General features: G+C 42.8%; 1 protein-coding gene across 3 annotated transcripts in view; it reads left to right on the top strand.

The window, feature by feature from the left end:
* Positions 1-27,639, top strand: part of EIF2B3 (eukaryotic translation initiation factor 2B subunit gamma) — a 107,903-nt gene that overhangs the window by 69,340 nt on the left and 10,924 nt on the right. For all 3 annotated transcript variants that reach the window (XM_059689959.1, XM_059689960.1, XM_059689961.1), the window contains exons 7-11: positions 7,787-7,914; positions 9,005-9,195; positions 11,308-11,385; positions 11,888-12,036; positions 23,646-23,749. In XM_059689959.1, the coding sequence (XP_059545942.1) occupies positions 7,787-7,914; positions 9,005-9,195; positions 11,308-11,385; positions 11,888-12,036; positions 23,646-23,749 (650 nt within the window). The remainder of the gene's footprint in view (positions 1-7,786; positions 7,915-9,004; positions 9,196-11,307; positions 11,386-11,887; positions 12,037-23,645; positions 23,750-27,639) is intronic.

Raw genomic sequence — 27,639 nt, 5'->3', positions numbered from 1 at the left:
AATGAAATCATGTTATCAGCATCCTGTTATTTTGTCTGTACCACAGAGTCCCCCACTTGTATTTTTGGGATCTATGTTATAATAAACCAGAAAAATATTTTTATAAAATTAATAGTAACCTATGATGCCTCTTTCTGCACAGCTTTAAGCTGTTCTTGCTTCCTTCTGTAAGGGTGAGCTCCCCAGCTCTAGTGCTATTTGTCTCTAAGTAGATGTCCTTTCCCTAGGCAATTATCCCATAAATGGGCCCTCTTGGCAAAGGGCCAGAGAATTCTCTGAGAGGAAGGAAAAAAGAAGAGCAAGTTTCTCTCCAATGTTGGAAAAGAAGTCTACCTCACTGAGTGAACTTTCATGAATGCAGAGAAACAAATTTTTGTACTTTTCTGATTTTGCTTTGAGAACAGAACTGCGGGCTTTAACAATTCCCAGAGACTGTGTCTGCCAGATCACAGGACTTGGGTTTCCAGAGGGAAAACCTCCTTTTGCTATTGGTCTCAGGACTTTTGATAGGAAATACAACTAGAGTCCTCAGGGGAACAGGTGGGAAAAGATTTAATAAGCATATGGGTAAGAAGAGGAGCAGCTCCTCTCCCTTGAAAATCCAGCTCCACCCATCTCACACCAAAGCAGAGAAAGTAATGTGATGAACTCCCATAGATCCATCACACCGCTTCAATAATTACCAATTCATGGCCAATCTTGTTTTATACCCATCTATACAGCATCACACCAGATTATTTTAAAGCAAGTCATTATGATAAACTTCATCTGTAATTATTTCAGTTGAATTATCTGTAAATATTTCAGTATGTATCTCTAAAACATAAATAATATTTTTCTGTTTTAAACAAAGACCTATACCATTATAACACCCCCCCCCAAAACACACACACACACACACACACACACAAAAAAAAAAAAAACATTGCTTCCTTAATACTACCAAATGGGATTATAGCTTTTGGTGTCTGGATACCAGGATAACAATATCTCCTTTGTAGCTCTTTTGGCCACCAAAAGTAGCTGTTCCCATACCTGACAAGTATTGTGCAGTGATATGTCCCTTAAGGACGAGCCTGAATTTGGTGGGTTTGGGGCTTCTAGTCAGAAACCCTGCCAAATAGGACTTTCTCAGAACCTGCTGAAATAGAGAGTGATTCAGAGCCTCAACTCAAACTGCCTCCCTATTTCAAGATCTGCTAAAGATACCCTCATCTCTTTCTTCCCCCCATCTACCCTTCACTTCTCAGAGTTGTTGGGAATAAAATCATTATATTGAAAATTGACAAATTTCAATATATAGGGAAAACGTAAAGACATAGCAGGACAGATTAGAATGGTACTCGAGGGAGATTCTTTATTCTTGGCTGATATAGTGGAGGTCTTGTCTGAAAGTTGTGGGAGATAGGATTGAATAGGTTGGTGGGAGCAGCATGTAGAAGACCTTGAAAGCTAAGCAGGGAGTTATAGATCTTTAAACAGAATAGTCCCATATGGAATGAGCAATGATGTAACCTGGCAGGAGAACATAGATGATTCTGGGTAGGAAAGAGAATCCTCCAAGGGAAGTAGGGGTCATTTATAATTATCTAGCTATGGAGTGATGACTTATTTAGGGATGGAAAGGAAAAAGTTAATCTAGGAGATGCAACGTCAAGAAAAGACTGCTTTAGCCATCCTTTGTTATTTTTCACCTATAAAAGTTAGCATATTCTGTCCTGTGCCTTTTTTAATTGTTGGCATGTTAATTCTTCCACCAAAATTCTTTGAAATTAGATACCTACCTGGATTTGTAAGGCATTTGGTATACGGGTTGGACAAAAGTAGGTTAACAGTTATGCATACACGAAACACAGTTTACTCTTGATTATTTGTTCTTTTTTTATTATTTTATTATTTATTATTTTCCAGATGAGCAACTGTAAATCTACTTTTGCTCACCCCTGTATGTTTGGTGAATGGAAGGAAAGGAAATGTACTAACGGTTCAAACAGCAGAAGTAATTTGGTACATCAGCAATGAAAAAAGAGATGAGGATTTCTGCAGTTGACTAAGTTAAAAAAAAAAAAACTATTCTCTCTACTCTTTGCTAATGTATTCCAATTGCTTTTCAGAAAAGATTTTACCAGTTTATACTCTGACTCCCTTTGTCTGAGAGTAACTATCATCTGAAAGCACCCTTAGTAGTAATGAGAATTATTTTAAATCTGCTAATTTGATTGGGGGTTAGAAATTGCAACTTGTTTTAATTTTTATTTCTTTAAAAATATTTTTATGTTTCTTGAACTTTTATATCTATTTAGGCTATTAATCCTTTGTTCTATTGGTAGCAATTATTTTTTCTTTTTAATTTGGCCGAGTTGTTTATTTACTGCTAGTAGTCAAGTCTGTTGTTCTTTGTGATTTCTTATTTCTTAGGGGCTTATAATTTCATGAGGTGGGTGTTTCTGGGAAGGTTGTGTACAAGAGGAAAGGGAGAGAGTGAGGTTGCCTGAGTTCAGGGCAGTGAGTGGACCCAGCTGCCAGTCTTCGGCCCCAAGGTCAGGATGTTCACGATGATTGTTCACAGTGGCCTGTCCCACTTCTTAGCACAGCTTTGAGCTGTCTCTACTTTGAGTAGGAAACAGGAAGAGGACTTTTGGCCGCCATTATGCTGCTAAGCCAACTGCATTAAGGGAATTGACCTGATGTTCAGTACCAGCAGGGGCAGGTGGGAACTGGCAGGACTGCTTCACGTCCTCTCCTCATATCACTGGCTGATCTCCTTAAAGGGCTCTGCCTAAAGGGGCTGTGTGCCAAGGCTTGTTTGCTTGCCTCTTGCAGTGACAGTTTTGTTTGGTCCATAATGTAAATGCCATGGCTCTGAAATCCCCCAGCTGTCCATGCTTTGTTATTTCTTCAAAGGGAACTGACTTGTTTTCCACCAGAGGGGGCCAAGGAACATTTGCTACCCACACTGGTTTGATGCATTAAAGGGGAGGAAAAGAGCCAAAAGCAAATGTTGTTTCATTCTTTGTATTCATATGGAAATTTTTAATCTCCATCAAAGGATCAGAAGAAAAATCACATTGAAATTCAATACAGGATCTTCCAGCTTACACAGAATTTTTCAAAGATGTTTGACTTGATCCTTTACAAAATGACAAAAACCATGAACTGTGTAGCTTCAGGGTTCATAACTTTACTTACCCTCCTCGCCTCTGCCTCTGTCTTGCCTTCCTACCTATGCTCCATCTGTGTGGTCCTGTGTCAGCCTGAAGAGCTTCTTTGAATGGGAATTGGGGGTGGAGGGAGTGTACTAGTAGAGCAGCAATCAGGTTTATAGAGCTGTTTTTAGAGTCTTGTTACTGGTCTCCCTGCCTTTAGTCTCCTTATTCCAGGCCTATTTCCACTGCTGCGAGAATTATCTTACTAAGAAATAAAACTGATCATGTCATTTTCCTGCTTAAAAACTACCACAAAAAGCTTCCATGGTCTGCCTCCCTTATTACCTAATCAGCCTCAACTCCTTCTACCCTTCTCCACTGGATTACAACTTATTTTAAGTCAGAAACTATATATTTCAAAGGCCTAGCACGGTTACTGGCATATTAATAGATGCTTGTTAAATGCTAAATAAATTAATTCATGATTTAAAGTTCTAACAAGGTCACAGTGTGAGAGAGAAAATTAAAAATTATGTGCCAATCTTTCATCCCTCTGTGGTTTCATTTCCTTTGCTCGGTAAAAATCAAACATGTACTCACTGTACTAAGGATCAGGTCCCTTCATCCCTGTTACAGATTCCTGTCTCAATAACCCATCAGGAAGCACCATGCTCCCTGAGACCCAAAAAGGCCAAATGAAGGAGAGTTCCAAAGCTCTTAGCCAAAGTAACCTACTACTTGTAATGTAATGCAATGTAAAAATACTGCTGGAATTTTTTTGCTTCTGGAAGTTCTTTTATACATTGATCTTTGATCTTAATTTCTGTAAGTAATTACAGAATGTGATTACATAAAAGTAAACTGAAGTTAACTTCGTTGTAGAAATTCTTTGATAGCCATTGGTAAATAAGTACATTTAATATGAGGGAGCCCACTCTTTTTTTTTTATTATTGTTTACGATATTACATATGTTGCCTTTTTCCCGATTGCCCCCTAACCTGCCACTCCTTCCCCCAGGACAAGCCCCCACCGCCCCAGTGTGTGTCCATCGGTTATGCTAATATGCATGCATACAAGTCCTTTGGTTGATCTCTTACCCCCCTCCCCTACCTTCTCTCAGAGGTTGGACTGTCTGTTCAGTGTTTCTTAGTCTCTGGATCTATTTTTGTTCATCAGTTTATGTTGTTCATTATATCCCACATATGAGTGAGATCATGTGATATTTATCTTTCTCCGGGAGCCCACTCTTGAGTAGATGGAAGTGTTACTGGACGGGACCAGCCCAGAGTGGGTCTGCTTCAGGCTGGCCTGTAGTGCATGGGTTCTTGACTTTGTACAGGAAAGATTTCACAATACAAGTTCAGGTGACTTTGAGAGTGTGTTTATTAAAGCTGGGGACAGTGAAACAAAGGAAGGACTTGGGGTAGAAGAAGCAACAGGAGAGAGTCTAGGCCAGGCGTGGGCAACCTTTTTGTGAGTGCGTGCCAAAACCAGCAAAATCTCTGACTCAAAATTCTTCTGTGTGCCAACCCTAATTTTTTAAGAACATGTTACGCCTACTTGATATCTCTTAAGGTGTACGTATGTGAAGAACCTTGAAGAAATAATAAAATTCATTCGAGTGACAAAAACACAGTATATGATGATGAAAAATACATTTATTTTTTAATGTATACATGTTATGTACAATTATTTATTTATCTAAGATGCACCTACACTAAATTTATCTGAAAAATATAAAAAGTCGATATTAAGAAAAAAATTATAAATGGAAGATTAGAAGAGAGGGTTTCGCGTGCCAGCAAAACACGCATGCCAGGGGTTGCCCACCCCTGGTCTAGGCAGTGTTCTGCTGTGGCTCCCTAGAAACGTTATAGGAAAGAAGTGAGCCAAGGTGGGGCTGCTGTTAGCTCACAGGGAAGTCAGAGAAAAGGAGGGCCTTGGAGACAGTATCATGGGTTAGCCCAGGATGAGCTGCCACTACCCACTGCTTCCCTGGTTGCAAGTCTTGTGGGGACCCTTAAAGTTTAGGAGGAAATAAAAAGTTCATGCCCAAGAAGAGTCATGGGCATACTCCAGAGAGAGCCCACACTGGGTCTTTGTCTTGAGGGTTTTTATCTTTCTTCTGGGGCAAGAATTTTAGGGGATGGAGTTTCAGTAGAATATTCACTAGTTTTTCAGGTACCTTTTTAATATCTGATGCATCAAAATAGAGTTTAGGGGAGTTTGGTATTATTCTTTGGTCTGCTTTGCTGTTTTACTTTTATCTTGGGTCTGTCTGACTTTAATGGGATTTTTGTTATTTGTTCCCCTGATTTCATCTGTCCTTGAGTTTGGCTGGCACAAATGGCATTAATCGGGTCTCTGTTCTCTATCTCCCTGACCAGGGTGATTTCAGTTATGTATTCTCTGGTTAAGGAGAAGAGGTATAAACCATTTGCTCTCAAGTATCCTTGGTTCGGGAAGATAAGGTCTTGTGATTCACTATCTGGCTATAAGTTGTTCAAATTGTTTGAACAACTTATTTAATTCTCTTGTTTCAGTTTTCCCATTCCACTTGCCAGGAATTTTCCTAGCTTCTTACTATCCTGACTCAGAAGAATGAAATTTGCATGGGAAGTACTTACTAGTATTTAAATAGATTTTAAATTTATAAAATCTGAATCAAATCAGGAGAGCAGTTTCATAGAAGCTAATAAAAAGTGAGAGAGACAAGAAACCTAAGAATGGCCTAAATTTGTAGAATTCAATAATTTGCATAAAGAATAAAAGAATCTCCCATAGTCTCTCTACTGACAGGAAGGATAGAGCAGAAATCTTGTATACAGTCTTTGAATAACGCAGCTGTTATTATTGGGGGGTGGGGGGAGGAGTCATCCCCAAACAGATTAAAAGATAAAAAATATGATGAGCTCCATAGATGCAAAAAATTTTTTTAAATAAAATTCAATACCCATTCATTGATTAAAACTCTTAACAAATTTAGGAATAAAAGAGAACTTCCTTAATCCGATAAAAGGGATATTTTTAAAAAGCCTATAACATGTGCCAACTATTAGCTATAAAGCATGAAGACCAATATCTACACATAGAAGACAACCAATAAATGATAGCTTTGATGATGAAAAATATAACTGTAACAATCATCAGTCTAAGTGATAAAATATTAGAAGAATTCTTTTTAAAATAAAAAACAAATAAGGATGACTTCTATCAGTGCTTTTACTCAGCCAATATGGTAAAATAGGGAAAATAAAATATATAGTGATTAGAAAGGAAGAAAAAAATTGTTTTTTTCATAGTAGGTATGATTGTCAGAACCTACAGATAAATTACTAGAATTAATAAGATTTTTTAGCAAGGCAATTGGCTATAAGATCAAAATAGAGAAGAAGTTGAATTTCTGTAAACCAGTAACAAGAAGAAAATAATTTTTAAAAAGAAACTGATGAACAAAATAGATCTAGAGACACAGAAGCGTGGAACGGACTGTCGAATCTCAGAGGGAAGGCAGGGTGGGTGAGTGGGTGGATGGAAGAGATCAACCAAAGAACTTGTATACAGATATGCATAACCCATGGACACAGACAATAGGGTGGTGAAGGCCTGGGGGAAATGGGGAGGCTAGAAAGGGTCAGTGAGGGGAAAAGCAGGACATCTGTAATACATTCAACAATAAAGAGCCCTAGCCGGCTTGGCTCCGTGGATAGATCATCGGCCTGCGGACAAAAGGGTCCCAGGTTCAATTCCGGCCAAGGGCACATGCCTGGGTTGCAGGCTTGATCCCCAGTGTGGGGTGTGCAGGAGGCAACCAATCAATGCTTCTCTGTCATCATTGATGTTTCTATCTCTCTCTCCTTCTCCCTTCCTCTCTGAAATCAATAAAGAATTTTATTTATTTTTTTTTTGAAAACGAGAAAAAGCCGAAACCGGTTTGGCTCAGTGGATAGAGCGTCGACCTGCAGACTGAAAGGTCCCAAGTTCGATTCCGGTCAAGGGCATGTTCCTTGGTTGCGGGCATATCCCCAGTAGGAGATGTGCAGGAGGCAGCTGATTGATGTTTCTCTCTCATCGATGTTTCTAACTCTCTATCCCTCTCCCTTCCTCTCTGTAAAAATCAATAAAATATATTTTAAAAAAACATTTTTTTTTACAATAAAGATTTTTTTAAGTAAAAAATTAATAAAAGATACCATTTATAATACCAACAAAAATATACGATACTTAGGATTAATCTAACAGAAGATAAGCAAGGCCTTTATGGAGAAAGTTTTTTAAGCAACTTTTTTCAAAAGATCAGAGCATTCTACCTTCTCCCGCATAATTGTCGGTTAATAGTCAAGGCATCATGTTAAAATACATACACTCCTACGCACATGCATGTGCACACATGCCATGTAGATGGGGCTTTGTGAAAGACTCTTTTCTGCATAGATCATGGGAAGGAAGTCCCAGATTCAGTATACTACCTAAAGCTGATAGAGAACTTAGGTCCACTGCTCCTCATGCCACTTTTTATCTCTGTCAGTCCCAAGGTGGCCTGACAGGAAGGAATTTAGCTTTTCCTTGGATGCACAGTTTTTAATGTCTATGATTTAGACAGTCAGATTCCTCATATTTGACCACTCTTTCTTCCTAGGTCAATCACGTCCATCCGGAGTGAACTGATTCCATACCTAGTAAGAAAACAGTTTTCCTCAGCTTCCTCACAACAAGGACAAGAGGAAAAAGAGGAGGATCTAAAGAAAAAGGAGCTGAAACCCTTAGGTCAGTACTTGGGTTGGTGCAATAAGGTTGGGGTAGTAGCACCTTTGGAAAGAGTGGCTGGGCAGCTTACTGATTTTTGTCTAGCCACCCAGCAAGACAGGCTAGCTGTCGCCACTCTCTGAGCTCTGGGTAAGCTTGCTTAAGCAGATCCTGTCACTGTGCTCTTCAGGGACAAGCTAATCATGTCTCAGGTTCATTCTCTAGACCATTCTTTAGATCCTCACTAGACCATTTTAACTTTAAACTCTTCCCACCACTTCTCAGTTCCCCTGTTTTCTAGGCTCTGGGCAGCCCCACTCCTGACTAAACTCAGCCTCTCTGTCAAGGGAAGAAAGGTGTACAATTACAGTCCAACCAGAGGTCTCCTTTCCAGGGTGCAAGGGCGAGGTCTGTCTTGTTTGCTCTCATATCCCTGCCTAAAAATATATACTTATCAAATGAATTATTAGCTCTGTGGCCTGAAGGAGGTTACTCAGTCTTCTTTTGTTTTTTAAACCAGTACATTTTATTTGACCTTAGACTACATACTCCCCAATTTGTCTCAGTTGTGATACGTAGATGGATTTAGATTGCTTTTGGTGTGCTCAGTCTACTAAACCCCAGTTTTTGTATCATAAAAGATCCCAAATGATTATTGTAAGAGTTGAAAAACTGGAGCCCAGCTACTTTGGCTCTAAGTCTTGTGCAATTTCTGTCCTGGTACAACTTCCAGATATGTAATAGAGGCTAGCCCCACAATATGGCGGGTCACTAAAACCTGGACACTTGCTTGTGTTACTTCATGATTTACAAGAGCCACCTATTTTTTTTTTCCCCTTAGTAGTGCTTGGTTATTGGTCAAATTTGCTTTAGGACCTCTTTTAAAGCATTTTTGTTTCTTACAATATTTCAAACATACAAGAAAGCACATTGCCTCTTTTAATTTTACTTAGTCTTTCAAGCTCTAGTGGGATTTTCCCAGGGTCCATGCTGCATGAGTGGGTTCCACGGGGAAAGGTGTGAACTTTGCCCTGTTTCAAAACTTACTGAATCTATATCCCCTCTGTCATCTCTCTCATTCATTTGCTCGGTTTGGATGTTTGTTCTGAAGATATTTACAGTTTTATAAAAGAAACCAATGCACTGACCTTTGCCCCTTATGATGGCTGCTGGAATGCCTGTCGAGGAGACAAGTGGGAAGACTTGTCCAGATCACGGGTGCGCTGCTATGTCCACATCATGAAAGAGGGGCTCTGCCTTCGATTGAGCACCCTGGGACTCTACATAGAAGCAAACAGACAGGTGAGAGGATGGGTCTAGAAGAGAAGTCATGGGAGCTCCTTCCCTAGAAACAAACTGAGTCTTTCGTCTTATTTATTCATTAGATAGACCATGACTTGTTCAGAATCCCTTTCACTCCAGGTTGAGAAAGACCTGGACTATCAGGCGAGACCATTGGAGTTCCCAGGTACAGCAAAAGTGGCAGCAGAGGGCCTGGTCCATAGAGACAGAGCCTCTGTGACTCTAAAAAGAGGCTAAGATCTCCAGGAAGGCTAATCTATGGCTCTGGGTTCAGCAGCTTTCCCCTATTCTGCTCAGCAGGGGTATATGTACAGTACTTCATGAACAAGCAGATAAATACTGCATAATAAGTCCTGTGGTGACATAAACACAGGCACACAGAGGAGGCTTTCCTAGGAAAGTGAAGGAACAGAGTATAGAGTAGCCAGATGGCAACACCTCAAGGATGGAACGTCTATGAGAGAAATGCCTGGAAACAGCATTAGAAGGTGAGGAGTCTTGTTAACCCCTTTTTTTAACCCTGAGGTTTATGAGATATAGAGAATGAGTAACTTCTTTTGAAGGGGAAGCAGTGGCATGAAAGACAAGCCAGGTTTTAGTTTAGTTAAGGGATGCAAAGAGGGACAGAGAAGAGGCTAAGGGTATAAGGGAGCTCTTATTCTGTAGCAGTCACAGGAGGAAGGGTTTTGGAGAAGGGAAAGCTGAGACCATGAAAAGAAACACAGAGCAGTAAAGGACTGAAATGAGAACAGGAGCCCTGGCTGGTTTGGCTTAGTGGATAGAGCATCAGCCGAGGGACTGAAGGGTCCCGGGTTCGATTCCGGTCAAGGGCACATGCCCAGTTGCGTGTTTGGTCATCAGTCGGGGCCTGCAGGAGGCAACCTATTGATGTTTCTCTTCCTCTCTCTTTCTTTCTGAAATAATAAAAATAAAAAATAAATGAGAATAGGAAAAGATTGATGATTGAGGGAACTACATTAGAATGACATTCAATAACAGGGACGAGATGATGAAAAGATTAGCTGTTGACATGGTTCCTGGTAGAACCTTGTGAAAACTGTCAGTGCAGGTATAAGCTGGGGAGGGATGGAGAGGCAGGTAGAGTGATTAAAGTTGCTGGAAATTGGGATTGGGATTGAGTCCAAAGAAAACCTGGCTCAGGAATCTTGAGAACCCACACCAGCTCCAGACCCCGAGCTGGCTTCCACCAAAATTGCTTATAGATTTAAAAGAATCCAGGCCAGAGAGTTTATGAGAAATCACAACTAATTCCATGTTTACTCAGGGCAGTCCTGGATAAAGTTAGCCCCAATTTAGGGTCAGAGCTATTAGAAAGCTTCCAAGATTTTTAGTTCTCTTTCTTTAGACTATCATTAGTCTGTCAGACCGGTCAAAAGCAGGTCCATGGACAGCATGAGGCTGGAGAAGTATCCTCTGAAGTGACAGCAAAGGCTGTGCAGCCAACAGGCCTGAATGCCCTTTGTAATACTTTAAGCAATAAAAAAAAAATAAAAAAAAATAAAAAAAAAAAAAAACAGGCCTGAATGGCTTTGGTTGTAATAGAGGAGATCTCCATTCTCCTAACCTTTTTCGTTTTCTCATACTGGAGAGAGAATGGTGGAAACTTTCCCATCAGCATTTTATTTTGACTGGTGAAGAACATGGGTGCTTTCTCAGGGTCTGTCCTGATTATGAAATTTGTGTAATACTGCTCCCATCCTCACCTCATGCATGGCCACAGTGGTCAGGAAGTGAGCAAAAACCTAGGATGACTGTGGTCAGGACTCAGGATGCTCCTTGCCCTCCTTAGGCCGCCTCCCCGAAGTGCTGCCTGGATATGTCAAAGGTTGATCTCAACACCTCCTAGCTGAGGGACATGGCATTACTTTCAGGGATGATACTCTCAGCTCAGAAACTGAGGATAAGACCATAGAAGCTGCTGCATAAATAACCCTTGTCCCAGGGAAAATGCAAGAGCCTCCTGCGCTGCCTCATCCAGACAGGAAGCTGTGGCTGAAAACTCCCACGTCTCTGACTGGGCATTGGGTTCTACCTAAGGTGCTTTCAGGTGTTTTTTGGTCTTACTTTAATGGCTAAATCTCTTTCCTCAAGGTGCCCAAATTGCTACCTCTTCTTTGTCCAGAAGAATCACTGGTTCATTCATCAGCCCAGATTGTCAACAAACACTTGGTAAGTGCTAGCTTGTGCAGGGCAGGTATGGGATGATCTCTGGGTGCATTGAGGCTTGCTCTTGGGAAGCTAGATAGGGCTCTCAAGCCCAGAACCTCATTAGCCCCAGGGAAATCCCAACAGGGTTTTGGTTACAAAATTTCACCTTGGGCTAGAATCTGCCTGAAGAGGTGCTGACCCCAACTACACAAACCCTATTAAGGAAAGTCCATTATAGTCCTGGGGCTCAGACAAAGGAGCTTTCCCTCTCTCTCCCTCTTCTTACCCTGAATTGAGCACTGTCTCCAAGAGAACATATCTATACACCCAAGTGCATGAGAGTGTAAGTTTGAGTTGGTCTCGGAGGTATTGCGTGACTTGTGACCCTGAGAAATACTGATGGTTTCTCTTGCTGAAGTATCCCTTGGAAAATATCCTGTTAGGCCCCAGCTCAAGGGATCTGGGGGGCTAATTTGCATTTGGCTAAGATGAATGGAGAGAATTTTATATTTGCCTTTTGCAGGTTGGAGTTGACTGCCTCATTGGGCCAGATACACAGATTGGAGAGAAGTCATCCATTAAGCACTCGGTCATTGGTTCATCTTGTGTCATAAGAGATAGAGTGACTATCACCAGTTGCCTTCTCATGAACTCAGTCACCGTGGAGGAAGGGTATGTTTCCCCTTGTGCCCACTTGAGACAAGGCCCCTGGTACCGCTCAGAGGCTTTGGGAGCCAGTACAGCCTGGGAAAGGGCTCAGCTTGGGGAAGGGAAGAAAGGCAAAAGGATGAAGGGAAGAATAGTTCCTAGGCCCTTTGAGGTCTTAATTTTGGTTCCATGATGAAATAGTCTCTGAAAGCATTCCAACAGTCTCATCATACTTACTCTCTCCTGCTTTGATATCCTGCTTGATGGGTGGCCTCAGTAGTGAACTGGCAATGCGGGATGACACTGTACCGGTATCTAAGGGTCACCTTCCCGTATCTTAGTATCCCGAGAAGCCCTGAAGAAGGCAGAGGCCTAGGAAGAGTGGACGTATAAGCCACACACCGTTTTTGATGGAGAGCTTCTCTGTTACTAATTATGGAGAATGTTCCCCCATTTTGAGATCCTATAGTGTCCTAAAATCTTGGCTTATGAACAACCTGTACTTGGAGTAAGAAAACATGAATGATGTTTAATAGCATTCTTCCTCTGTATTGACCTCAGGTATTTTCTTATATAAAAAGCAAGCATACGTGATAACAGAGGAAGGATACCAAATCAGTGATTTTCAGACTTTTTAGAAAGGTTCGCCCCAAAAAAAAGGTTTTCAGACTTTTTCTTAAGGCAAATCTTATGCAGAAACTCAGTATTTAAAAGTGATAAAAGCACAGTGGTTTGGAATACTGTGAGGAAGGGGTGCTTGTCCTTATAGGACAGGGGTGGGCAACCTTTTTGTGAGTGCGTGCCAAAACCAGCAAAATCTCTGACTCAAAATTCTTTTGCGTGCCAACCCTAATTTTTTGAGAGCATGTTACGCCTACTTGATATCTCTTAAGGTGTACGTGTGTGAAGAACCTTGAAGAAATAATAAAATTCATTCGAGCGACAAAAACACAGTATATGATGAAAAATACATTTAATTTTTATTGTATACATGTTATGTAAAATTATTTATTTATCTAAGATGCACCTACACTGAATTTATCTGAAAAATAAAAAAGTCGATATTAAGAAAAAAAATTGTAAATGGAAGATAATAAGAGAGGGTTTCGTGTGCCAGCAAAAGTTACTGGCGTGCCATGTTTGGCACGTGTGCCAGGGGTTGCCCACCCCTGTTATAGGATGTGAAGCAGATCTATAAAACAAATTTTGAAGACCTCTGGGCTAGACCAGCCTGAGTTTGATTCTGGCTCACACATCTGTTGGTTTCTCTGTCCAGTAACTGAGAGGAGAGAAGTATAGGGGAAGACTGCAAGCCTGGTGAAAGCTGAACTACTCACAGCTGCCAGTGAGGGTTGGGAGAAGCATTTTGGGAAGAGAATAGAGATAGAGCTAAAGGTTAAGCCTTTGCTGTTTAGAAAGAATGACTGATGGAAGACAATAGGCAGGATTTAGGGAGGAAGTGCCATAATAAAAAACCAGCAACGCTGGAGACCACAGGGATGTTGCCACTAAGATCTGTCCTTCCCCAAGCCCACAACCTGGCTTGACTTCCAGAACCCTTGCAACCAGCCCTCAGCCTTCAGCCAAAAGTTAAGAAGAATCTTCTCTGGTGAATCCAACCAGCCCAATAAGAAAAACCTAAATTTATTTACATCAGAGATTACTAACAGCCCAGTGAACTCACCCTGTAGTGACAAATTTCATTCATGTTTCTAGAGCTTCCAATCAGCTCTTTAGAATTCTCCCTTAAATATAAAGACATAATCAAGATTACCAGAGATCTAAAGAAAGCTTCTATCATGAAAGATAGACACCACGTCAAACAAATAGAAAACAGCAACTGAGAAGAAACAGAGGCTCTGCAGGGAGAGAAAAATACTTTCAAGTCACCTGTCATTTCAAAGAACAGAAAAAGAACCCTAGGCAATTAAAAATATGGTAACATATTTTCTTATTTCAGAAACATCTCCTCATTTTGATCTTAGCTCAGATTTCACCATTTAAGAAGAGGCTTTGCTTACTACCCTATCAGCAATAATCTGTCCCAGTACTCTCCATTACATCAACCTGTCTTATATCCTTTGTAGCATTTTTACTGTCTGGCCTTAAGAAGTACACATTGGCACTGGTTAGAGTGTTGTCCCGATACACCAGTCAGGGCACATACAAGAAGAAACGAATGAGTCTATCTATATAAAAGCCTAAGCGACCATCGCAACCAAATGGACAATCGAACAGGCTGCATGGGACAACCCGGCCAGCAGGGGGAGCAGTGAGGGATGACCAAACAACCGAACAGCAGGCTGCGTGGGGCGACCAGGCCAGCAGGGGGAGCAGCTGGGGGCAACCAGACCAGCGGGGTGGAGGGGGAGGGGCATTTGGGGGCGATCAGGCCAGCAGGCAGAGGCAGTTAGGAGTGATCGGGCTGGTGGGGGCAGTTAGGGGTGACCAGGCCGACAGGGGGAGCAGTGAGGGGCAATCAAGCTGGCAGGCAGAGGCGGTTAGGGGTGATCAGGCTTTCAGAGGGGACAGTTAGGGACAATCAGGCCCACAAGCAGGTGAGCAGTTAGGAGCCAGTGGTCCAGGATTGTGAGAGGGATGTTTAGGCCCGATCTCCGAGCAATCGGACATCCCCCGAGGGGTCCTGGAATGGAGAGGGTGCAGGCTGGGCTGAGAAGACCCTCCCCACCCCCACCCCCACACGAATTTCGCGCATCAGGCCTCTAGTGTATAAGTAGAACAACAAAATATCTCTCTCTCTCTCTCTCTCTCTCTCTCTCTCTCTCTCTCTCTCTTCCTCTTCCTCCCTCTCTCTAAAAAATAAATAAATAAATAGCCCGGCCAGTGTGGTTCAGTGGTTGAGCATCAACCTGTGAACCAGGAGGTCATGGTTCGATTCCCCTATGGCCGTGGTCGGCAAACTGTGGCTCGCGAGCCATGCGGCTCTTTGGCCCCTTGAGTGTGGCTCTTCCTAAGCCTTAGGAGTACCCTAATTAAGTTAATAACAATGTACCTACCTATATAGTTTAAGTTTAAAAAATTTGGCTCTCAAAAGAAATTTCAATCGTTGTACTGTTGATATTTGGCTCTGTTGACTAATGAGTTTGTTAACCACTGCCCTATAGGGATTGAGCCTGTCATGCCTGGGTTGCAGGCTCAATCCCCAGTAGGGGGCATGCAGAAGACAGCCAACCAATGATTCTCTCTCATCATTGATGTTTCTATCTCTCCTTCTCCCTTCCTTTCTGAAATCATACAAATATATTTAGAAATAAAAAAATCAATAAGTAAATAAAAAAGGAAGTACAAATTGATAGCTACAAAATAGTCATGGGGATGTAAAGTACAAAATAAGGAATATAGTCAATAAGATTATAATAACTATGGTGCCAGGTGAATACTGGATATATTGGTGGGAACACTTTGTAATATGATTGTCTAACCACTATGCTGTACACCTGAAACGGATAGAAAATAATATTAAATGAAAACTAATTTAAGATAAAAATTTAAAAAGAGGTCCTAAACTAAGGCAACAGCAGTGGAGATGGAAAGGAGAAATAATAAGGTGATAAATACTATAAAACATGGTGACTGCCTAAATATGTGAGGTAAAAGGGCGAGAAATCAAGATGCCCAGGTTTTGCTTGAGCAATAAAGTTTCTCGTGTGCTAGTCACTAAGATAGAAATCAATAAAGGAGGAGCAAGAGATTCCACTCCTGCACATCTTCACCCCTTACCACCACCTCCCACACCCCTCCTTGCCCCTAACCACCCCCCTTTCCTCTCCACCACACCCCCTCTTCCACCACACCCCTCCTCGCCCCTTACCACCTCCTCATAAAAAAAAAGAGAGAGAGAGAAGAAAAAAAAAGGAGGAGCAAGACATTACTAATTGGTAGGCAGGGAAATGATGAGTTCCACTTGGGACAAGTTGCGTTCATGGCAGGCAACCTTGATGTGCAGGACTGGAGTTCAGGAAAGAAGCCTATGCAAAGTACAGATTTGGGAATGGCTGGCATAGAAGTGGTAACATAAGATCACTCAGGGATAGTGTGTGGCATTAAAAGAAAAACCAAGACAAAATCTTGGGGAACATCAGCAATTTTAGACATAAGAAATGGGATCTAAGGAGACTGACAAAGAATGAGCAAGGAAGGTATATAAAGGGCAAGGGAGGGGACAGTTGGAGGGTGAAGCCCAGGTTTCTCGTTGGGTGAACAGGCAGATGGTGTAGTACTCACTGAGATGAGGGAGGGAGAGGGAGCAGTATATTTGTGGGGCTATACAGCCTGTGTAGGGCACATGAGATTGGAAGTACTTCATTCAGATGTGTGAAGGTATCTAGGTACCCAGTTTGATTAAAGGTTGAGAGAAGAGGTCAGACCTCGAGACCTCTTTCTGAATTACTGTGGTCTTTTCTAACTTATTTTCCTGTTTCCATTTTTCTTTCTCTTCCAAATCCTCCTACTATGTAACCCACCATCTAAAGCATAAACTTTAGAATCAGACTGCCAGACTGAATCCTGGATCTGTAACTTACTAGTCACTTAGGAAATTGGCTTTACCTCCTTGTGCCTGATTTTCTCACTATAAAATGGGGTAAAAACTGAGCTACCTCGCAGGTTTATGAGGAGTACTAAACTAAAGGAGTTGACAGACAAAGCACTTAGAGCAGGAAGACAATAGGCAGGATTTAGGGAGGAAGTGCCATAATAAAAAACCAGTGCATGGCACATAGAATGTTAGCTGTTACTTTATTATCATCACCATTACTTTCTCATTTCACAGAGGTAGTATGTTGCCAGCATTGTCTTTCTAAAGGATATCTTTACTCTTATCTCTGTCCTATTAAAAAAAACATTTGAAAACTCTCCATTACCTTTATAGAATAAAGTTTGAACTTCAAGATTTCTCATGATCTAGCTCCAACACCGAGTCCTGGAATGTTAGAGTGAGATGGGGCAGAGATGAGATTAGAAGTCTTCCAGCTCAAGTCCTGCATTTTTACAGATAAATAAATTGTGGCATTCCAAACTTTTTCTCCTTGCACCTCTGCTACTCCATGCCCCATTCTAGATTCCTGTGTGAGACTGACAGACCTCACCATTATCTTGAAAACCCGAACTGCACTAACCTTTATCCATTTGATCACCTGGTTCCAGAGTAGCTCAGGAGGCTTTGTCACTTCCACTCTGTGTATCATCTTGCCTTAGACATTCCAGGGAAACAGTGCCATAACTTTACCATTTACTCTAACCAACAGCCTCTTCCTCCCTTCCTGTGGGTGGGCAGACAAAGCATCAGCTCTCTAGCTCCTCCTTAAAGTCCAGTGTTAGTGTCCTGAATTGACATGAAGAGACTTGGTGAGAAAACCAAGGCTTCCTAAGGAACTCCAGCTTGCTTGTATGAGAGAAGTTCATGGGAAAGGCCTGCATAATATCTCAGAGTCAATTACTGTTTTGGAGAAGGTATAATTCTGGATGGCCTAATAAGGTTTCTAGCTGGGGAAACAATAAAGGTTTAGATGGCGTCTGCTGCTATTTTTCCAACTAAAAAAGTTGAGCTAGTCCTGGCCAGTTTTTCTCAGTAGTTAGAGCATCAGACCAAAGGGTCACGGGTTCAATTCCAGGTCAAGGGTACATACCTCAGGTGCTGGCTCAATCCCCAGCCCCGATTGGGGTGCATGTAGGAGGCAACCAATCGATGTGTCTCTCACATCAATATTTCTCTCTCTCTCTCTCTCTCTCTCTCTCTCTCTCTCTCTCTCTCTCTCTCTCTCTCCCCCTCTCCCTCTCCCTCTCCCTCTCCCTCTCCCTCTCCCTCTCCCCCACTCCTCCTGCCTCCCCTTTACTCTCTCTAAAAAAAACAAGTTGAAGTAAAGCTATAGCCCACATGGGCTTAATGATAAGATCAGACATCCTGAATCCCATATGAACTTTTCCCCATTATTTTCAGGTCATTTAGTCTTATTTATGGTAAATGTGGGAAAGGTAATTAAATTGCAGTCATGTGAGATTTGATTACTCTGCTGCTATTACATCTGGACTGATTGGTAGAGTAGGTGCATGAATTTGTCTGGAAGATTTTCTCATATTCTTTGTTTGCTTGTCTCTACCTCAGTAGTGACCTGATGAGGCTTTCTGGACAGTGGCTTGGACACCTGCCCAAGGTCCTCAGGGCTTGAGGGATGCTAATAGGACCACCTTGGGGAAGGTGTAGGCGAGACTATGCAGAGACGGCTCCTGCCTGTCTTTCTCATTTTCTACCACTTCCAATTTATATGACAGCTGATGCTTAGCAATCCAAAGTCTAGTGAAAAGTTCATTGTCGAGACTTTAGTGTCCATCTGTGTTCTGCATCTTTGGCCCTGTAGTCCATCTGCATTTCCTCTTAGTCCAAGGTGAGTGACCCAAGCTGTAATCGAGGATAGTATCTTCACATGTAGACAGGCCAGGAAGCCAGGTTTTCACCTAGATTTTCCATGCTTTCTGCAAGCAGCAAGTGCAGCCCTCAGAGCTAAACAAGATGATACTGCTGCTCATTGTTACTCTGAATGTTCTCTTCACCTACACTCAACTGACTGCCCTGCCAATTGGGTCCCTTACTTTTCTACTATCCTTCATTCCTGACATTCATTCTGCCTGAATTGCCTCTCTCTAGAGATCTTTATCTGTATAAATCCTACCCATCTTTCAAGGTCCAATACATATTCTAGCTCAGGGGTGGGCAAACTTTTTGACTCGAGGGCCACAATGGGTTCTTAAACTGGACCGGAGGGCCGGAACAGAAGCATGGATGGAGTGTTTGTGTGAACTAATATAAATTCAAAGTAAACATCATTACATAAAAGGGTACGGTCTTTTTTTTTTTTTTTTAGGTTTATTCATTTCAAACGGGCTATAGTTTGCCCACGGCTGTTCTAGCTCCTACATGCAACCTTCGTGAATTGTCCTAGCCAGAAATTATTTTCCCCATTTCTGTGTTCCCTGGGCGCCCATAACACTTAACTTATGTTCACATGGCACTTAACTGCCTCTTTCTTTTTTCATCAACAGGACTATAAATTCCTTGAATACAGAAATACTTCTCTTTTTTTAAAAAAATATATTTTATTGATTTTTTACAGAGAGGAAGGGAGAGAGATAGAGAGTTAGAAACATCGATGAGAGAGAAACATCGATCAGCTGCCTCCTGCACATCCCCCACCAGGGATGTGCCCGCAACCCAGGCACATGCCCTTGACCGGAATCGAACCTGGGACCCTTCAGTCCGCAAGCCGATGCTCTATCCACTGAGCCAAACCGGTTTCGGCAGAAATACTTCTTATATGTATTTGTATTCCTTAACTTCTAGTACTGTACATTTTCTATACTAAATACTGTGTAAGTATTTACTGAATGAAAAATAGAGATCCCTGGTTTAAATCCCTGTACTGTAATTGGCTGAGTATCTGTCAAGAGAGCCCTGTCTACTTCTAGAAAAAGAGCTGAGTGAGTACTTCACTCCTTGAAACTCAACAAAATGAAAACACCAGGTTAACTGCCTCATACTCATACACAGACTAAAGAATATCTGTCAGGCCCTAACCGGTTTGGCTCAGTGGATAGAGCGTTGGCCTGTGGACTCAAGGGTTCCAGGTTTGATTCCAGTCAAGGGCATGTACCTTGGTTGCAGGCACATCCCCAGTAAAGGAGTGTGCAGGAGGCAGCTGATCAATGTTTCTAACTCTCTATCCTTCTCCCTTCCTCTCTGTAAAAAAAATAAATAAAATATACATTTTTTTTTTAAAAAAAGAATATCTGTCAGACACAATAAAATCTAGATCCTACCCACCCTGGCCAGGTGACTCAGTTGGAGCATCATCTTGTAAACCTAAAGGTCAAGGGTTTGATCCTGGTCAGGGCACATACCTAGGTTTCAGGTTTGATCCCCAGTCGGAGTGCATATGGGAGGCAACCGATCGATATTTTTCTATGTTTCTTTCTCCCTTCCTCCCTCATACTTTCCCTCCCTCCCTTCTTCCCTCCCTCCCTCCATCCTTCAACATCTGGTGAGGATTTAAACAAAAATCACTGAGCTAAGGTTAGGAGGCTCTGGTATCTGGGATGATATGGATGACTCAGCCATAATCTTTAGACTGAAGTAGTGAGTCAGAGCTTTAGTCACATGTCTAGAAAAGGTTATGAGTAAATTTAGAAAGCCTGCCAACTAATCCTTAGGGAAGAACCTGCCTGTCCTCGGAGTTACTGAGAAGTTTCATGGCTCTTTGCCAAACACTGCCAAGTCAACACCTGAGGCAGAAGCCGGTGACACAGAGTCACCACTGTGTAAGCTTGGGCACATTGCTTAACCCCTGCGAGCCTCAATTTTCTCTGTAAAAATTAGAGTAAATACCACTACCCTACAGGTCTGCTAAAAGGACTAAGTTACATAATGAATATAAAGTGCTTTGTGTGTGGCGTGGTGTGCCTGGCCAAGCAATAATCTTACCATAGACCTCTGTGTTTCCTCACGGCCTCCTCTTCATTGAAGCATTAAGGTTAGCAGGATAATTTACCAAGACCTACAATTGTGCTTAAAACTTAACCCCACCAAGGAGAAATGAGGACCAAAACCCCATTAATCGCCCTGGCCAGTGTTTCTCAGCGGTTAGAGTACAGCCTGTGCACCGAAGGGTCTTGGGTTCAATTCCTTGTCAAGGGCACATACCTGGGTTGCCGGTTCAATCCCCGGCCCCACTTGGGGAATGTGGGGGAGGCAACCAGCCGATGCGCCTCTTTCACATCGATGTTTCTCTCTTTCTTTCTCTCTCTCTCTCTCTCTCTCTCTCTCTCTCTCTCTCTCTCTCTCTCTCTCTTTCTCTCTCTCTCTCTCCCCCTTCCCCTTCCCCTTCCCCTTCCTTTCTCATTTCCACTCTAAAAATCAGTGGACTTCAGGTAAGGATTGACAAAAAAAACACATATAGACACACACACACAAACAAACAAACAAAAATAGCATTAATCTTGGCTATCTCTGAGCAGCTTCTTAGATAGCACAACCAGGCATTAGCACAGCAAAGTCCTTAGTACCCAGTTGAGAGTTAAAACTAGATGCAAAAACTGTAGTTCTGGCACCTTCCCCCACACCTTAAGCACTGAGCAGAAAAGGCAGTCATTACTGTGGATTGGCAACAATGAGGGAGCTTGTTTCATACAGTAGTATCTGTCCTTCCTCTCTACCATGAGCAAACGCACACACTTCCAGTAAAATCCTTAATCTTGGAGTTTCTTTCTGGACAGAGGGAAGGGTATATTGACTTGAAATTTTTCCAGAGAACCTCAGCCTTGCTAATGGAGGTGACTTGTAACTGCAGCATGATGATGAGGAACAATGGAAGAAGCGAGTGGTAGAAAAGAGCTTCACACTCACTGAACATTTTGTCAGGTGTTCATCTCGAAGCCTTCCACAGACCCACTGGCCAAGAGCCTCAGGAGAGCGCCCAGCTTCCCATCTATCAACCCAACTTTTTCCATCACATCTGCAGACACTCTATGTGTCCAGAGGGTGTTACACACAAACCAGATGAGAAAAGCAATATGGGAGGCTCCGAAGACCTCATTCAGACCTGCTAAACCCAAGGAGAACTCATTGCTATGGGAATCTGACCTCAAACGTTCCAGCCTCCTCCTTTCAGAAATGGCTCCCACCAATATCCCAGATTCCAAAGTAGCCAGTTAATAGTGTCTAATTATGGCTGCTTGAGTTTCTGTTGGCTGTTTTTTGTCTGCTGACCATGTTTACCTCTTGCCTAGCTCCAGAGCATGCTGTCACAGGCTCCTAAAACCACTGAGCAGGAGCATCCCCCTCTCCCACCTTGGAAAAAGAAAGGAGACTTTCAGTGACAAACTAGTAGCCAGTTGCAAGCCTGCTCTGTCCCAGGCGCCTGTGTATCTGAGGCTTTCTATACTTCATTACTATTCTTTGGGGGAGAATTTTCCCCAAGGACAAGAACCACTCTAACTTCTGACTGAACTGCTTCGTATGAAGCAGAGGGAAAGTTGGAAAGTTCTAGAAAGTCCCTTAATGCCTGTCCAGTGAGTGTATCCTGACTTTGAGCCAAAAAAAAAAAAAAACCCCACACACTAATACTGTCTCTGCCCGTCTCTAGCCCATACCACAGAGGTGCTGTGGCTTTGGCCTTTCACTGCTTTCCGACCGACTTGAAGAATAGAGATAAAGAAGATTCTGAAATGCCATAAAGTGCTATATTTATTTTTCACATTTTACTAAAGTGTTGGTATTTGGGAGGATCTTTTTTAATGGCCTGTGCATCGACAGTTTCAGTACTTGGACCGTCCCTTCTCTATCCCCCCTTGCCTCATAGGTTTCGTAGGATTTTTCCTTAATTGGTGTTTTATTTTTGTTTGTTTTGCTTCAGTGGATGCTCACACCCTTCTTCTCACCTCCTTCTCCCCTCCAGCTGCCCTGACTCTTTAGGGCACTGAATATCCCCCCGTTAACACAGAGATCCTTCTGGAGCCATCTCAGCTCAGAAAAGCAACCTGGCAGGTCCAGGCTTCCTCCAGTCTTTTCTCCCCTTGATTTATTTGTATGACATTATGGTTAAATGTATGGATTCTGGAGTCAGGCAAACCTAGATTTGATCTGCTACTTGGTAGTTATGTGGTTTTGGGTAAATGGTTTAACATCTCTGTTGCCTTATCTACAAAATGTGGTTATTATTTTTACTACATCTGAGGTAAAAATGATACTCCCACAATCATCTAGGAAGCATTTTTCCCCCTAATTAAATGCATAAGGCCCTTCATTCTAGACCTACCAAATAGATTGATGGGGGCCCAGACATGGAGAGTGGTTTTGATTGCTATTTTTAACACTGCCCAGGTGATTTTTCTGATTAATGGCTAGATTTGTCACTCCTGTAATATACATAAGTATTTAGCATAGCACCTGGCATAGAGTAGGTATGAATTAATGCTAGTGAAGATTTCAGGAGCCAGGAAGATGCTCTTTAAACACATTTAAATGTTAAGAGCAAGTGTTGCTACTCTTGAGAGTGTGGCTTGAGGATCTGGAGTAGTCTTTAATGTGGCATGGAGCTGGTTTGAAAAGCATCCGTTTTTTCCTAAATGGGTATGGTTTAACCAGAGTCTGTGATGAGAGCTGTGGGGCACCCACTATTTTCCATAGCTGATCTCCTAGGAAAATTGCAGGATCTGAGCTGCAAATATATCAAATGAATCTTGGTGTATATATTCCCAGATGAGAGGCGGAGGGATGAGTCAGCCCAGGGACCAGCACCAGCTTCCACCCCCAAATAAAGGAGGAAATATTGGGTGGAGTTTATTTCTGGGGTGCCTAAAGAACTGAAGTCAGAGTGTGCTCTTTTCGGGCTTTTAAGGAGAAGGTCATTGTGAGCATATCCAAACTCTGGACTTCCCTAAAGCCAGGTCCTCCCTTGACCCAGCTGAGCCATTCTGCTTCTAGTAATAAGTTCAGGCATGTAGTCATTAACTGGAGTGACCAGCTACTCCTAGCCTGTGGAGGAGCCAGAACCCCCAGCCCATAGTGGTGAGGGTGGTGATGAGAGCCATAAACACTTCCTGACTTGGCTACTGTGTTACAGAAGCAACATCCAGGGCAGTGTCATCTGCAACAATGCTGTGATCGAGAAGGGAGCAGACATCAAGGACTGCCTAATTGGAAGTGGCCAGAGGATTGAAGCCAAAGGTAAACAAAACCCAAATTACAGTCATAGATGCCACTTTTTACCTATCACACCAGCACAGATGGTGCTCAGTGCTGGTGAGGATTGGGGAACAAGCACATGCATACATCAGAGGTGAGGACATAAACTGGTAAAGCTGCTCATGCAGGGGGATTAACATCATTGTCAAATTTTTTTAAATTTGGCTTAACAGTTCCATTTTCAGGAATTTATCTTACAGATAAACTCATACATGTATCAAAAAAATTAAAGCGCCGAAACCGGTTTGGCTCAGTGGATAGAGCGTCGGCCTGCGGACTGAAGGGTCCCGGGTTCGATTCCGGTCAAGGGCATGTACCTGGGTTGCGGGCATATCCCCAGTAGGAGATGTGCAGGAGGCAGCTGATCGATGTTTCTCTCTCATCGATGTTTCTAGCTCTCTATCTCTCTCCCTTCCTCTCTGTAAAAAATCAATAAAATATATTAAAAAAAAAATTAAAGCATGGGAAGTAATCAACCAAGGATAATGCATATATGCATGGCCCTTGGAGACAGACAATGGGTGAGGTCCTGGGGCAGGAGGTGGGGACAGACTAGAGGGGGGCAATGCAGGGGGAAGGAGACATATGTAATACTTTCAACAATAAATAATTATCTTTTAAAAAAAATGTAAAACATACCAGCCCAGCCAGTGTGGCTCAGTGGTTGAGGATTGACCCATAAATCAAGATGTCATTGGTTTGATTCCCAGTCAAGGCACATACCCGGGTTTCAGGCTTGATCCCCAGGAGTATGCAGGAGGCAGCCTATAGATGATATTTCCCTCTCATTGATGTTTCTATCATTTCCTCTCTCTCTAAAGATCAATAAAAACATATTTTAAAAACGTAGCCCTAGCTGGTTTGGCGCAGTGGGTACAGCATCAGCCTGCAGACTGAAGGGTCCCGGGTTCGATTCTGGTTAAGGGCATGTACCTCGGTTGTAGGCTCCATTCCCAGCTCTGGTCGGGGTGCATGCGACAGGGTTGCATGGGGGGCGGGGGGGCGCTGGGGGGGTGGTAACCAATCCATGTGTCTCTCTCTCATTGATGTTTCTCTCTGTGTCTCTCCTCCTCCCTTCCACTCTAAAAATCAATGGAAAAATCTCCTCAGGTGAGGATTTTTTTAAATTTAATTCATTGAAGAGAAACTAGCTCACAGCTCTACAATGGCTGCCAAATTAAGCTTAGAACATGGACTATAGCAAAGATTTATACCCCAAACCATTCTGATGTAGACACTGCTGCCATCTCACTGAACACTGGAATAGCTCTCCAACCACCCAGCAACTCCAAAGTGGATGCTGCCTAGTTCCTACTTCTTTGTATCACTAGTTTCCAGCCCAAGATTTGGGGTGGCTGCACCTGATAAGCCAAGCCAGTGTCATATGCCTATGTTCTAGCTGCAAGGAAGGCCGATATTTTTAGTTCTATTACTGGCAGACAGACTCCACCCAGCGTCTCCCCAGAAAACCTTTGAGCAGGAGTTTTGGTCAGCAGCAGCACCACAGATATGAGCCCAGGTAAGAGGGCTGGACAGCAGCTGAAACGCCAACTCTGAAAGCATGGATGGCACTGCCCTCCTGGAATGCTGTGGGCCTATAACTGTTGTTTAAAGCTTTAAAATGTTCTCACATTCACTGTCTTACTGGATTCTTACAGAAGCTCTCTGAATAAGATTCGTTATTGACCCATTTGGTGAAGTGGAAGCTGAGACTGAAAAGTGAAATTTACCCAAGATGCCTAACCAGTAGATAACAAAACAGGGTCTCCAGCCTGAATTATTGCCAGATACCCTTTAGAAAGGCCAAAGGAGCCCTAGCCAGTTTGGCTCAGTGGATAGAGTGTTGGCCTGCAGACCAAAGGATCTGGGGTTCGATTCCAGTCAAGGGCATGTACCTTGGTTGCAGGCTCCTCCCCAGCCCAGGCCCTGGTTGGGCTTGTGCAGGAGGCAACCAATCGATGTGTATCTCTTACATCGATATTTCTCTCTGTCTTTCCCTCTCTCTTCCACTCTCTAAAAAATCAATGGAAAAATATCCTCGGGTGAGGATTTTTTAAAAAATAGGCCAAAGGAGCCCTGGCTGGTGTGCTCAGTATTTAGAGCATCAACCCACAAGGGTCATGGGTTCTATTCCCAGTCAAGAGCATATACCTGGGTTTCAGATTTGATCCCTGGCGCCATGCAGGAGGCAACCAGTCAATGTGTCTCATTCACATCGATGTTTCTCTCCGTCTCCCTCTCTCTCTTCCTGTCCTCCTCCCTCCCTTCCATTCTCTCTCTCTCTAAAAAAAAAAAAAAAGGAAGAAGCCACTCCTGGCTTGCCCAGCAGAATTTGATCAATGATACCCCATTTCTCCTTTTAGTCCCTCTTTCCTGGACCAATAGGAAAAATGTATTTGGCCTTCACATACAAGCTTTTTGTAATCTTCAGGAACCTCGGGTCCTCGCTCTTTCCTCCTGCTCAACATATGAGCCTACCCTGAGGTTTCAGAGAAACTTGTTTCTTGGACAGCTGGGACCTGTTGGTTGTTTCTTTAAAATAGGATTCAGAGCCCCAGCCTTTTCTCTGACTCCGTGGAAGGCCTTGGAAGGGGCCCGCTGTTCATCTGGTCTGTGGAGCTGCTTTGTCATCCTGGCCCCTCCCCGCTCCTCATTGTATTTCTCTGTGGTTTGTTCTCTTGTTTGGGTTTGTGACCCCCACATAGTGTTTCTTCCACCTCCTTCCTGCCTCTTTGTCTTTGTAAACTATCTCCTGCTCAATAAAAAGTAGAAACATCCCCCAGCGCTTTCTTCTTTCAGTCCCTCCTGGAGCCAGGAGCTGCTTCCTTTTGTTGTTTTTAAAAAGAGTTTACTCTATAGGCTTATTTGAATGAGTGAACTCCATTTGCCAGCACCCTAGAGGTCCCTCCTTTCTTGTGTGCTGGAACCTGGAATTTCACAGTTTCTGCTGCTTCTCCTCCCCATTTCCAACAAAGTGATGGTACTCCTTCCTTTTAGGTTGCAAGGACCCTTTTTATTCCATGTGCAGAATGCATGAATGCCAGGTACTGAGGGCCTGAGGCAGGGCATCTCCTATCAAGGAGCATAGGGCTGCTTCATTGTCTTGGGGGCTTTCTGACACTAACTAACACTCTGTGCCCGTTTTTTAGCAAGGAGACTCCTTACTGGTTCTCCTGAAGGAGAGGTGACCAGGGAAGTTATCTAGACTCTAAAGTAGAGAACCCCAACACTTTCTGGGGGATCTGTACATCTAACAGTGCCGTCCTGCTACAAGGACTTCTGGCCAATCACCTGTTCCCACTATCACTTTTCTTTGAGGCTGAACTGTATGGATAAAGCAAATTCCTAGCCATCAGTGCCGCACTCAAGACCTGTTAATATGGATGACCCAGACAAACATCAATAACTCAGGTCTTCACCAGCAAAGAGCTTAATAGATGGCAAAATCCCCAGTTGGTCTTCCTCACATGGAGGGTTTTTCAGGAAAAAACATTCATCCTCATAAGTAATGCCCCCTCTCCAAATTCCAATCACTTGTATATCAGAGTCACTACATCTATAACAGTCTTTTACCAAAAATGTGACTCTCATAACCCAGTGTAAGCCTCTCTACCTTATTCTAATTTTTCATATGCTTTTTTATTGATTTTTAGAGAGAGAGGAAGGAAGAGAGAGATAGAAACATTGAAGAGAGAGAAAATTCATCGATTGCCTGTGCTTCTGCATGCCCCCCACTGGGGATCAAGCCCACAACCCAGGCCTGTACCCCAACTAGGAATCGAGCAGAGACCTCTTGGTTCCTTGGTTGATATTCAACCACTGAGCCACACTGGCAGGCTCTACTCTATTCTAACATTACCAGAACAAACTAT

This window comes from Myotis daubentonii, chromosome 3 (genome assembly GCF_963259705.1).
Source record: "Myotis daubentonii chromosome 3, mMyoDau2.1, whole genome shotgun sequence".
NCBI lineage: Eukaryota > Metazoa > Chordata > Mammalia > Chiroptera > Vespertilionidae > Myotis > Myotis daubentonii.
This window is presented reverse-complemented; position numbering and strand designations above follow the sequence as displayed.